At 35.3% G+C, this 14,438-nt stretch overlaps 1 protein-coding gene across 5 annotated transcripts in view; it reads left to right on the top strand.

The window, feature by feature from the left end:
• CFAP20DC (CFAP20 domain containing) overlaps positions 1–14,438 on the top strand; it is a 69,255-nt gene that overhangs the window by 26,982 nt on the left and 27,835 nt on the right. For 4 of the 5 annotated variants that reach the window (XM_063411784.1, XM_063411782.1, XM_063411783.1 and 1 more), the window contains 5 exons: positions 3,495–3,631; positions 4,780–4,951; positions 5,480–5,626; positions 10,741–11,072; positions 12,796–13,209. In XM_063411784.1, the coding sequence (XP_063267854.1) occupies positions 3,495–3,631; positions 4,780–4,951; positions 5,480–5,626; positions 10,741–11,072; positions 12,796–13,209 (1,202 nt within the window). The remainder of the gene's footprint in view (positions 1–3,494; positions 3,632–4,779; positions 4,952–5,479; positions 5,627–10,740; positions 11,073–12,795; positions 13,210–14,438) is intronic. The other variant, XM_063411786.1, reaches the window with a different exon arrangement.

Consider the following 14,438-nt stretch of genomic DNA (forward strand, 5'->3'; position numbering starts at 1 on the left):
CTTTAAAACTGTGTATTCTTTCCTACTTGTAGTAAAGTCAACAGCAGAATTTCACCAAGGCAAATATATTTACAGTACTTATTGTCTTGATTCAAAGTACTGATTATCTCTTTAAAACAACTTTGTAAAGAGATTGATCATGATTAAAGAACAGCAGTAGAGAGAAACAGATTATTTATGTTCATTATTGGAAATCTGGAGTTGTAAAATTGTTCATAATCAGTAGTGGTATTCACGGAACTATGTAAAGTATTAAATAAAATTTTCAGCTATTGACAAGTTTCTTTGTAGCTGAAGAAAATAAGGGGGAGGTGTTAATCAGTTTTTTGAGTTTTGAAGACATCAGCTACAATTCCAATGAGAAAATAAATCAATGTAGAAAAAAAGTGATCTTTTTCACTAATACGTCACTAAATTTCATTGATTAGAATTGTAAACATATCAAAAATGTAATTTCCTTATGCCCAGGATATTACTGGGTTTGTAAATTCAGTTGCATGTACACTTAACTGATCTGTATTCTTTAAAAAAATGTAATTATTCCGTAGATCCAGAACAACAGTAACAACGGTAAATATCCCGGAACATGTGCAAGCCCTTCTTAAAAATGAGAGTTATAATGGATTTTAAATGAGGTGCTCTGATTGATGCCCTTCATGGAGAACTGATAATTTCACTCTTCTGTTTTGATTGTTCTTTTCATCTTAATCTGGAGAAATACATAAACTTCTTAAACTTAGAAAAATGCACAGTGAAGTCTCTGTAGGTATCTTCTTTCCCCTACTCTTTTGTTATGTTGTTATTGGCTTCTGAACAAGACACAAAGCTGAAGCTTTGATTTAACCCATCTAATATTGTAATATCTTCCTAAAGCATTTCATTTTCCCCTTCCTCTGTACCCCCTTTTAAGAGTCATATGATCATATGACAACAGGGTGGTAGAACATCTTCTGGGAAGGAAGTAGGGCTGAAGAAACTGCAAAGGGGGTCTGAGCAAGCAAATTAGATAAAGAACCCATTTCCAACATATCTTCCTAAGCATAGGCAATTTTAGAAGTGGTGCTGTAGGTAAAGATAGATTTTTATTCCATTGGGTTTAGAACTTTCTCAGCCTTGAGGATTTCATCCATAGTATTTGAATTCAGTGAATAATCATTTCCACCATTTCTGTTAAATTGCTCTGAAGAAATGTGTACAAAGTATTGGCCAAAGGAATAAGGTTACAGAGAAGGATAACTACTGGTTAAGACTATACCATCTCATGAAGCCCTAAAGAAAAGTAAACTCTGACAACAGCCTTGATAATATCAAAAATTTTTAAAAACTACTTTTTCAACTTCTGTTCTTCTGCTTTTACCAGAATATGAAAACTCAACTCATAAAGATTTCATCATTTGCATTAAGCTGTCTATGCTGGTGCTTTTTCTAGTTTCTAGCATTTGCTCTCTCTCAATATACCTCCTTAGCAAAGGCAGTCTTTGTCCTACAGCAGCTGAAGTGAATACTAAGGGGTTTGAATTCTTGCTTGGAGCAACGCCCTTCATATATTTACTTATTTAAATTGCATTTAGCTTTTTTTTTACAAGCAAGTACCATTTTTAAATTAAGGGAAAATAATACTTTTAGAGTATCACTGCCCTGCAAGTAGTCAAGCCAGAGTTCTGTTGTAAAGTTGGATTATAAATTTGCCTTTGGAATAGCAGAGCAAAGTCTGTAATCCAATTTCTTAGTGACTGTATTACAAAAAAATGCTTGGCTGGATTGTCAAAATATGAGGGACTGTAAAATATAAATGAGTACAATGGTGTGAATGATGCATCTAAGCAGAAAAAACTAATGTTCATTTAAAACAACTCAGATTTTACATCTGGACTACAAAGCCCTTAGGAATATATGGTAAAATAATTAATGATAACATCCCTCACCTGCATGAAGATTAAATGTCTTCAGTTTAAGGTTTAATCTTTTTTTTAATCCCACCTTGAGAACATAGCATGTGTCCTTCCAGACATGTTTTTCAAATTTCAGAAGTTGGCCTACTTGAAATTGGTATGTTTAGGTACATTATAATTGGAAAATGTTCTTTTAATCCACTAAATCTTTTGTTTATTTGATAATCAAAAGCCCAAATTATTTTTAGCATCATCCGCTTCTAATTACACATATTATTTCATTATGTCATCAACACACTGTTATGTGTAGATGTAGGTAATTAATTGCAGTCAATTAATGTGGTCATTAAGAGAGATTTTAATGCAAATCAGCTTTTCTAATTGGAGCTAACAACATCCCAAGGTAGCCAGCAAAAAAGAAATTGATGTTAAACCAAGACAGGTCATCTGGTCTTGTGAAATGGCAGCTGTTAACAGCAACCAAATGTCACATCAGGAAAAAAAGTCAGGTAATGGCAGTAAGTAGCTTCTTCTGTGCTTATTAGTACAATAAATGATGATATTGGTGGGTAATGTATGGTCTTTTTTTCATTTCCTTGATGATAAATAAGGCTGATCTTGTCATAAGGTTATGAAAAATGCTCAGGGGAATCAGCAAAATATTTTGTTTCTACTTTATTGCTTTATGAAGGTGTCAAATCTCTAAAGTGAGATAGCAATTTAATACAAGTTGTAGCAAGAAAATATCTTTGGACATTGTAAATATTAAATATAAATTAATGTGAAGATACCATTTTTATCAGCTCTGGAAAGGAGAATTTGCTGACAATCTTGGAGAATTATAAAAGAGGAAAATAGATAGTATGTGCAGCTCCATAACCGCAATGGTAAAATTATAACCATTTTACTGTTCTTCCTTTTTAAATTTGTTTGAGAACATTCACCTGCATTCCATGTTTGCTTTCTGTCTTGAAGACTGGTTGGCAATTTCCATGCTTTAAAAGACATATAAAAATAAATCTACATTTTCAGCAGTAAAAAAAATAAATACTGAAAAGGGTGGAATATTTTAGCAGCAATAGAGTGTGTTTGCAATATTACCAGCCCTAGTAATACAGCAGATTCAGTAATTTCAAAAAGCAGGGTACACGTAAATAGTTCTCTGAGCTGTGACTGATACCTTAGCAGTTTTGTCTCCATTTTTTATGTTATTATTTATTTATTCTCGTATTTATTAATTAGAGTTCTTCTTTCTTTCTGTCAGAAGTTTGGTTTTCATTGAAGTTCTAGGGAAATCCAGCAAACCTTTTTTTTTTTTGTTTATAAATAACTCACTTTTAAATAAATCTTTAAAGCAAGAAGATTAGAAATACATGTCTATAATAGACCAAAAGTTTCTTGCTTATATCTTGACACACTTTTATAAAATGTGCATTTGTTATTCCTGTATTTCTAGGGAGTGCACTTTAAATGAACATAACTTTTATATATGTTAAGTATTCATAATTCTTTTCATTTAGTTGATTTAAAAAAAATACTACTTTTTATTGTTTGTAAGTACTGTAATTTTTTTTTTTTTAACTCTTAATTTTCTTAACTTAGGTATCTTGGGTAATAGAGGCCAAGGCAACATATGCAATGGTAAAACTCGGGATGTATCACACATTGCATTTGGGTCAAACATCCTTGGGCCACCTCCATCTTCAAACAGAAGAACCAAAGCAAAGGTACCTGGAAAGGTAAGGGCTAAATTCCAACAGCACCGTTGGCACTTTTGCAAAGAAAGATATTGATAAGCAGAGGAGTTAAAGGTTTATTTCAGAAGCTTCCTCAAGAGAACTGTGACAGGTTGTGGACCTCCAGTGCCAAGATCCAGAGGAGGGCAAGGAAAATGCATGGATGGCCCCAGCACAGGGCATGGATTTATTGAGCCCACAGGAGAGAAGGCTAAGGGGAAATCTAGTTGCTGTTTTCAATGAGTGCAGGACTGTAGAGAAGCCAGGCCTCTTCTAAGAGGCCCTGAAAGGCCGAGGGCAGCAGGGCCTAATTGCAGAGAGGCTCTGACTAAATATAACAAAGAAGTGGTTCGGTACTGCAACAGAGCCACAACAGAGTGGAGAGTTTCAAAACGTCTGAAGACATCAAAACTTGAATGAAACAGGCTGATCTAATTTCAGCATCAGACATGAAGATGCCTCTTTCCACTGAAATTACTCTGTGATTTCTTATCATTCTTACTTTTCTGAATTTTTTGTGGTAGACTGCTGAAATATCTCTCTGTGTATGTGTGTGTGTGTAAATATTTTTCCTTATGATAAGAGCTGTAATGCAGAGCAGAAGTTACATTTCAAGGTGCTCTGATAGCCTTACAGTAGCTCCTGTGATGCTGTCAATTACAATGCCAGGGAAAATACCTGGTCCCAGTCTGCCAACAACAAATATGCAGGTTTTTGGAATCTGATCAGAGCTACAGTTTTCAGTTTAACACTGCAAATAAGGGATCCAGCCAACTCTTCTGCAGGAAGTCACTTGAAAGTCAAGATGTAAAATGATATTCCTTTCTCTGAAGAAAAGACTCCTGAGACCTAAAATAACTACAAGTTTTAGTCCTTTTATTCTGATAATGAATTCTAATTTTTTCCCTTTTCTTTCTGTTCTTCCATTCACTCAGTGAAATAAAATCCTCTGCCTGCCACTTGACTGTAAAGATTGAAGATACCACACTGAATAGAGCCTACCATGAAGTTTTCTGAAAAGAAAGTGTTTAAAAAAAGATTTGGAAATATATATTTGAAAAAGAAGTGTAATTCATAATGTGTGTTTTACCTTTGAGTATTTTGAAAGCTGTTGTATTTTTGTCTTTCATCAAGAAATAATGTCTTTCAAGGTAACAAAGACCTTGGGTAGCAAGACTTCATGCCAACTTCAAAATTCAGGAATGCCAGCTGAATCCATACCAGATATTGAGAGATTGGAGCTACCAGTCTGGCCATGCCATGATGCTTTAGATCAAGGAGGCAAAAGAAATACTCCTCAAACTACAAATGAATATCAAAATGGTAAGAGCATAAAGCAAAGAATATGTAGACTTCTCAAACTGCCAAATTTTTCCATGATTGTGCCTTTGAATATAGGACTTAATTCTTTGTTTTTCTAATCCTTTGTCTGCTTAATTAATTACTGAAGACATATTCATTAAATCATGACTTATTCCCCTGCATGAGGGTGAATAAATGCTCATTCTCTCTGCAGCTATTTGTGTTCTAAGTGATTGACCCAGGAATCATCACCTACTGGCAATAGCCACATTTGATACACGTGCTCCTCTTTCCTCATGCTGTGAAAATAACTGAGCTGCTGCAGTGGTTCTTGATTGTTTTGCAGACTTTTGCAAGCCTGTTTTTTAGAATTACTTCAGCTTGCCCTTCTTCCATACCGAGAGTTAACTTTTTCCTTCCTTGTGGCTGCCCTGTTCCTGCTGCCCTGCAAGATTTCCATGTTGTTTAGGTGTTTGCATTCCAGTACAATGCCCCATATGCACACAATATGAATCTTCACAGGCATTTCATTTCTACATTGCATTTCAGACCCTGAAATTCAGACTCAGAAAACATCTGTGAGTGGAGAAGCAGATTTTCAGCTCACCTCACCACAAGTACCATCACCAGACAAACACAGTCAGAGAAGATTATCTCTAAAAAATGCAGCCAAAGCCACATGGGAGATAACCAGTGGTATGGTACTCATTTCATGTTATTTTGCATTTCAGTTCTATGTGGTGTGAGGGACTATCTGTTGTGAATTTCAAAGGACCCAAAAGCAGTTCACATAAAAAATAAATGTCTGTGTTGTGGGGGATTATGGAAATCAAGCACGCTGCAACAGAATTGCTTTTGAGCATTGATAAAGATTTGCAGGATTAAGCCGAGTACCAGAGCAGTGAATGAATATCAAAAGAAAAATTCTATTCTCTCATGATTAAAGAAAAAGAACAAAAATAATTTATTCTTTAAATCCCTAATAAATTTAACACTGAAGACTCCAAATATGAAATGTACAAGAAATTTTACTTGTCCTAGATAAGAGTTTAGAATATTAACTACAGTACCTATGTAATATCAGGAGGGGAGAGGGGAAAGGAGGGGGAAAGGGTTGTTTTGTTTGTAGAGTTCAGTGGTGATTTATTTCTTTTCTTATTCACAGAAAGACACCTCAGCTTATGTTTTGGGTTTTTTCCCTTTCTCACCTGTCTGTCAAAAAGTGTGGATTTTTTTTGTCATACTGTGTCAATCAAATTCCTTTGCATGGGTCTGGGAATTGCAATGTTTTGGCAAAACTATCTCTTATCTCTATAAAAAAGTAGTGTTACTTTTTATTGGAAGGCATAGCCACCAATTTGAAAAGTGGTTGGACTACTCAAATGTGTTCAAAAGTGACCGATGAGATTTTCCTTCATATTGTGAGTGATTTCTGTTGTGTTTATTCTTTGGGGATATTTAGAAGTTATTTAGATATTTAGAAGGCAGTTTCAGTAATCCATAATTGCTATTATGGATTGCATAATTTGACTGAAAGAGATGCAAGATGTTCGGGCAATAGAGAATTCTTCCAGAGAATTTTTTAATTCCTTTGTATTTATCTGAGCTTTTAGGGCTCTGGGGCAGGAACCACTGTCTTAACTTGTTTTTCATCAAGAACACCAGGACCTCAATCTAGTGCCAGAATTTTTTAAAAAATTGATCAACACTTCTTATTTTATGAAAATATAGGTGATATGAAAAGACAGCCTTAGGGCAGTAGACTGACTTGTCTAAATGCCCTCTCATAAATTCAGAGGCGGAGAACTGAGGAAGAAAGATATGTGTAAACTCTGTTCTTTTCCTGTTAGTGTTTGAAAGAATGAAAGCTGCTTCTTTATAATCTTAATTGTGTGTACAGGCAGCTAAATGCATTATGTGAGTTTGTAGGGTACAGTTCTACAAACTTTTTTTCCCCATATTTTTCATTGCTTCTCACTGTTGTCACTCTCAGTCTGCAGATTTCAGTTTCTTTTCAATATATGAAGTTATCTAATTTTATGTAGATAACTTAATGATTTCTTTATCCATTGCTGGATTTATTTTTTTCTAAAGAACTTCCTATAAGCAACTTCTTCATCAGGAAAGTCCTCTTCTAAGCTTTATTCTGGACTTCTCCCAAAGTGGGATAAACTTGACCTGAGAGAAGAAATAAAATGAATGAACATTGTTTATGCCAATCCTATTTACTCAATGCTGTAACCTTCATTATAATGTTAGGCTGCGAGTACAAGCTTTAGCATAAGTCTGACTGTGTAGAAGTGCTAATTAGATGTTAAGGTGATCATTCTTGCATTTATGTTGTTTGCTGCAATGTGATTATGTAGTAGTTTGCATATTTTACTCAGAATGTACTCCAAATTATTCATTACCATTGAAATGGAAATTATTAGTTAAATTCTAGCATAGTTTTTGTTGGAGAGGTAATAAGATTTTGTTTGGTCTAAAACTCCTTGTATCTTTCACTTGTGGACTCTTGAAAAAGTGCTACACTGACTACAGGTTACAGAATTTGCTGAACTCTCTAACCAACATAAAATGTCATCTTCAAACCATTCAGACTCTCTGTCTTCCCCCTGGATATTTCATTAAGAATAAGTACTGTGCTATGTGAATGAATATTTGGGTTTGACTTATTCCTGACTCAAGTATATTTCTTCAACAACTCTGGAAATTAATGTAGTTCTTTACAGGGTGGCTTAGACTAAAAAGGCAGAATATTCAGACTAATATTATACAGATTGTAATCATTTTAAAGTAGCTCTTTATATTTCTGAACTCCTTTTGGTCTGGGCAAGACATTATAATGGTGACTAAAGTGCAAGAAAATTCTGGATGTCTGAGGCGGAGCCAGGAGTAGAAGTCAGGAGTTTAAGGCTCTAATTGCCTCATCTTTTCCTAACACTTGACAAAAACTGTTACTCTGAGATTTCTTTTCCAAGTTTTGATACTTCATTCAAAATTTACTTAAAATCATAAACAGAAAGTGATTGATCAGGTTGTTTCCTTTAGAATTCATTACACAATTTTTATCTGTAGTGCCCTCTACAAATTGAACAGAATAACTGCATTGGAAGTTATTCTAGAATGAGAGTAGAACAGGTGAGATTGCAGTGTGGGAAGTGGATTGTTACCAAGTCAGACAAAAAAATTAAGCCACTCCTCTCTACTCTTTCCCAGTTCTGTGTGCATGAGAATTAGTGAATTCTCCTGAAGTGGATTTTACACTAAGTGTATAACCATACCCTAGAGGGCCCTTTACAGTGGTCTGAGCTATTAGTGCATATTTGTAAACCACAAGGGCAGCATGAAACATGTCAAATCTAATTTTATGATGGGAAAAAGACCTTCTGAATACTGAAGGAGTGTATGTTATGTATTTTGGTGTTAGTCAAGACACTGACAGGGAAACCTAGTAAGATCTGTCTAGATTAAATTGGAAGGGTGGGTGCCAGGCTGGAAAGAAAACTGCAAAGTGCTGAGCTAAGAAAAAATACAAAAACATTTCTTAGCTAGGTAACTTTTGAAGGTTCTTGTTTGTTTGTTTGTTTTGAAAAATGCAGCAATTAAAATTTTTGATATCTTTGCTTAGGAAACAGGGTAAACAGCTTTTTAGACTTAGCAACCAAAATAGCTAGGAAAAAAGATTCTTTACATCCAGAAGAGTTGTCCCATTGAAGTTTGGGTAAAGTAATATTTTTGTGGCATTTCTGCACAGCACTTTCTGGAGTTGTGAACAAGGCAGCATTTCCAGGGCCAAAGACTAAAAACAATCTCAGTCTTGGTGAGCCAGATTCCCACAGGATAAATAATTGAGTAATTGAAAATACTGGTTTAGTGTGAGAGAGTTTTTAAATCATGTTAGGTCACAGAACCAGATGGGGAAAAAACAGTTCCTGAATCTTTGTTCTTGAACATCCAAATACTGTGTTCAGCCTCACTTGAAAAGCTCATGGAAAGTTCCCTCTTCTCATTTCATTTTTGTAGGGGAAATGGTTGCTTAATAAAAGCAGCTTATATAGATAGTAAAGTATAGTGAAAGCATAAAACCTGTGAAATGTTCAGGACTGTGTTTTCTCTTATGATTTCAGTTGTTTTATTTGTGTACCACCCTTCCCATGTAATTCCAATTGCCAATGAAAATTATGTTATCAGAGGAGTGTGACACAATCTTGGATGATAGTAGACAGGAGAATTCTGCTCCAATATCCTCCTTTGAAGAACCTGTAGTTATAAATCAGAACTAAAAGTCATTTGGTTTACTCAGTGAAGGGTGTTTCCTAGAAGTTTTGAGTAGTCTCACTCATTTATTGATGCTCTTGGAAAAACTAGTCCAAAATATTTATAAAATAAATGGAATCACTTGCATGTTCAGCTTTCAAGGCTTCTAATAATTAAAAGCACAATCTATCTCATTGTTTTAAACCAGAACGATTTTCTAACATAAAAAGGGTTTACATGAAAAGGCTTGGGAGTTTCTTACTAAGGATGGTCTTTATGAAGAGACTGAAAAATGTTCTTTTCTGGAACAAGAAGATGCAAGACATGGTCATACAAGATACATCAAGTCCCGACTTTTCACTGGTTCCTGGATATTAACTGGAGTTTGGTAGCTTGACTAGCTGTCTTCAGTAAACTGGACAAATCACAGTAAGAAGACAGCTGTTTTTCCTGGCATCTCATTCTTCTTTCTTTTGCCTTCCTTTATGGTGATTCAGACTTCCTCCCTCTCCCCTCAAGCTGCTGAACGTGACTGAAGCAGTAATTCTAACAAAACCAAAAGTAAAATATCACAGTAAAGTATGAAATACCACAATAGACTTACTGTCTTCTGCGGTGGCAAGCATTTTATTATTGCAATGCTACTTTATTATTACATTTTTAGTATTTTTTCATTGAGATTTTTTAATATGGTTGATGGTAAGTTTGTTTTATGAAGCTGGAAAGTTTCAATACCTAGTGAATAATCCACACCACACTACCTTTAATGAAGATAAGGGAGTATTGCATACATGAGCAATTCTCCTTTTCTTAGATGCTATTTGAGATTGGTTGTAATCAATCAAATTGACATTTTTTCCTATACCATCATTCCAAACAGTAAAATATAAGTTAACAATAAGAATATAAAAATGGTCTTTTCATGTGTATCTGGTGCACTTAATCTTTAAATCCATTTCTGTAGTTTATTGTTTGTTTTAAAATTGTCAGATTAGTTGTGGCTATATTCAGGGAAACCTGGTGAAACAGATATCTTTATGCATTTTTCATGTCACACTTTTTTATCAGAACGGTAGTTTGAAATTGAGTTTTAAACTATAAGTTCTGAATGTAAAAGTGTGGAATTTCAGCACTAAAAAAAAACCAGATTGTAATATTATGAACTTTCTACCCATGTGTGATTATTTTTTAAATATCAGATGCAAAAATACCTATAGAAAAATATCAATGGCCATATTTAATAAAATTCAGTTGCGAGTTTCAAATCTTGATGGCTAAACAGTTTCAGGTTTGCAAGAGGCAGGTTTGCATGTCCTGTACCAAAGCCTGTATACTTTTTGAGCTCTGTTTAGAATTTTTTTTATTATCTTGCTGCACTTTGAAAGCGAACTGATCCTTTTCATTGCGTCCTCCTCACTCTTATTCTTCTTTGACAGGCAAAATATTTCTGTATTAGAAAAACTTCCTTTGCTGTACAACTTTCTGAGATAATGAGAATGATCAGAGTAGCTCACAATTTACATATTTGGCATTGGAATTGTTTGTTTCAGATAAATGGGTGTTTCCAGAGAGGTTCACTGAGAGTATTCTGTTGGAGAGCAAGGAGCACTTCGGAGCTACTGGAAGTTCAGCCTGCTGTAATTTACCCTCAGTCCAGAATGCCTCTGTTGAACATCACAGCAGGGAAACAGCTGATGATCACAGGAATAAGGAAGAGGTTTTCACATTTTCATCAAAACCTCGGTCGCCTCCTTATGGAAAGTCTCCAAATACATCACTAGAAAGTGATGTTTTCCCACTGGAATTGGAGCTAGAGAGTAACGGAGAACATGAGAAAACCAAAACTGAAGATAGCTTTGAAGGAACTGACAGCAGTGAGGAGGTAGGCCACTATGTACATGTAACTCTTGATAAAGCAGTCCTCGTCCTAAAACTCCTAGGATGAGATTCTGTCTTCAAGTCAGACAGAGAGGATAAATCATCTTTTCCCCATATACCAACGGGTAGATTTATCTCTGTCAGGTTGCTGTGCCTCACCGGATGCAGGACTCAATGCAGGTGTACCCTGTGTAACAAGCTGACAAAAGAAACCTAACTCTGTCAGCCCCTATACTGAGAGATGCCAGAACTGTGCATCATTACTGCAAAAAAGATTTTAGGAAAGCCTGCATCATAGATTTGAGTGAGATCCAAATCCTTTATGGTTGCTCAAGACTTCAGTAAGGCTTCATTGTGTCTTTTAAAACTGCAAAGGGAGACTGGTTTTGCTCACTGAATTGAGAATTACAGAATTCCAGTTTTTGAATGTCACTTGATCGTTGGTCTTTCTGCTGCATATCCTGTCTAAGCATCACCAACTTTAATTCTTTTGCAATGTGCAAATCTTTCAGCAATGAAATTAATGAAAGAAAACAATTTTAGTATCTCTATCTAGTATCATCTGATACTATACAGAAATTTGCTGAATTGTCAATGTATGCAATCATTTCATTATGTCATTACAGTTACTGTTAAAGTTCCAACCTTTGTGAACATTCTAGTGTATTTCACTCTTAACTATAAAATCTGTTTCTTACCATTTGAATCTGTAGCTCACAGCAGAGAAATAATATGTAACTGAGCTGCATAACAGCAAGATGCACTGCATTTAACTGGTTTACAAAATAACTGACAGAATGAAACTATAAATTTCCAAAATGTGTACTATTAATAAAACTGAGGGATTATCTTTTAGAGTGTAATTTTCATGCTGTGTAATCCTGGGCTCACTGGAGTCAGTAACCGTCTTGGCTCACGTTCATGTGCAGCAGGATTGCACCTCAGCTGTGGGAGGCACACTGCAGGTGATGCTGCCTTACACCCTGTGTGGGAACATATGGCAAAGGAGCAGCATCATGAGATCATGAGATGAAGATGAGGCTGCTCTCATTCTTTCTTTCTTGAGAATAAGAACACTGAGGCAAGCATTAGATGCACTCCTGCATTATTTCTCTTTCCATTCTTTCAGTCCTGCTGATGGTTGTTGAGATGGGGTATGATTGAACTTGATTCATGGGATATTTTGCAGAGACATTGTTAGAAGCATGGATATAAGGTTAATAAACTAACCTCTAAAATTCTTAAATTGTATTCAAATGGAAATGAACATGATATCCAGGACCATATGATTACCAGAGCAGAACAAAGTGATCTCAGCTGGAGTTATTTCTTCTCCATTTGAGTTGAAGATGCAATGTGAAAATATGGAATATTAATAATTCAATGGAAGGACATCATTGTCATGGACTCATTGATTAGTTTTGGTTTACAATTGTAATAAATTCTATTGAAATTATGATTGTCAGGTAAGACACAGGTTTCAGAGGTTACAGCATTCAAAATCTGCCTTGACATTTTGAAAAGAGTAATCAGCTTCAGATGTAAGAATATGTTTATGGTATAGTCCGTGTATTTGCCAGGAAAAGCAGCTGTTTTTCAGAATCCTTGTAAATTTAGAAACAGGAACAGAGATTAAAGAGAGATTTTGAAGTGTTAAGGTTATGTAAAACTGAATTGTGTAATGATGAGAAGGAACCAACCACTCTTGCTTTGTTTCCTAAATTTAGGATGACAACAGTGAACTCATCCAGGGTACTGAGAACATTGAGAACAGCCACAGTAGACAAGGAACATCTGATTCAGCAGTTTTTAAAGAGATTCCATTAAATGAGATGTCACAGAGAAATGAATACTGGAAGAATAAGGAACACAGCAAATGTAACTTCGATGAGGCCATCTTATCAAAACCACTGAGTTCTACCATGAGAAAAACAGAATCTATTAGCTTTGAGAGAAGTTTAAAGCCTATCCTTTCTCTTTCTCCAATTCAAAGTAAATCCAAATCCTTTAGAGTAATTAGAAATGTATCTAAAGAAACTGAAAGATATGAAGGAGTTTCAGATCAATTAGAAAGATCTGTCAGTAAAACATCTCTCAAGAAAGTCTCAAAAGGAAATTCATGTCTGACAGCACAAACTTGTGTAAGTGATTTTTACTTTGAAATTAAATTACTAGATTGTATAGAGAAGCTGTATTAGATATACCCATTTGCATGAAGTGATTAATAGTGCATCTTTCATTCAGATATATTCTGCCTTCATCATAACGGCATTCACTGTGCTCAGTCTGTTGAAAGTTGATTTTGTAGGGGTTTGTGGCACACAAAATAATACTCCAAATATAATAGAAATCACAAAGTGATTGTCATTGAGCAACTCACATTTTGGAAATATATGAGTTAGAAAATAGTTTGGGGCTGAAAGGTTATGGAGCAAAATTGGCAGATTTTAAATTGCTATATTAACGAATGACCACAGAAGGAGTGTTAATTTGGGTATTTCATGGTGTCTCTGTGTCAGCCCTGAGCAGTGATAAATTATGTGACTGGGAGCCAGCAGCAAGGCAGCTTCTGTCCAGCAGTCATAGATGGCTGGAGAGAATAACAGGGCAAGGACAGGGAAAGCACCCAGGGGTGCCTCAGCAGCAGGGCCCTGCAGGCTTCCTTCCAGCAGTCCTTTGCCATTTCTTGAGGAAAGGTGGTGTATGTGGTGAAGAACTGATGGTTGAATTTTGTTCCACAGATTTGTGTGTTTGCTTTTTTGCATCTATATGGCCTTTGCTGTGTGACAGTGATTTTCAAACTTTAGTTGCTATTTGGGGGAAAAAAGTGTAACTTCTTTTGTGTTTTTTTAATGCATTGTCTCATTCCTGGTTCTTTCTTATTCTTCTGTTTGTTATAAAAAACAATGTTTTTTTTTAATTAATATTCTTACCTGTGCCACTTCCTGCTTCATGGCTGCGTATCATATTTCCTTGCAGATGTCTCTTTTACAGGTCTAGGAGTTTTATGGTACTTAGTCCCAGGATTGCTGTTTTGTGAATTTTGTTGGATAATTTTACCCAGGCATGTTGAACTACTGCACAATCATTAGTGTAATAGTGGTGTTTGTTTTCTAATATTTTGGATTTATCTTGAATTTCTTTTAATACCATTGGTCCCCAGGTATTGCATACCTCTGGGGACCAAAAGAATAGACTCTTCTCTTTTGGAGGGGGGCTCTATGAATTAGTTATGCATTGTTTGGAAAGACTTTTCTACTTTAGTGTCTTGAAATATGATCTGTACCTCATTTACATGAGGGAAATGGACATCTATAATTTCTGTGTCCTTGTAATTTGTCTCATCTGCTGTAGGAAAGGAGTGTGCTGT

The sequence above is a fragment of the Prinia subflava genome, chromosome 14 (genome assembly GCF_021018805.1).
Source record: "Prinia subflava isolate CZ2003 ecotype Zambia chromosome 14, Cam_Psub_1.2, whole genome shotgun sequence".
NCBI lineage: Eukaryota > Metazoa > Chordata > Aves > Passeriformes > Cisticolidae > Prinia > Prinia subflava.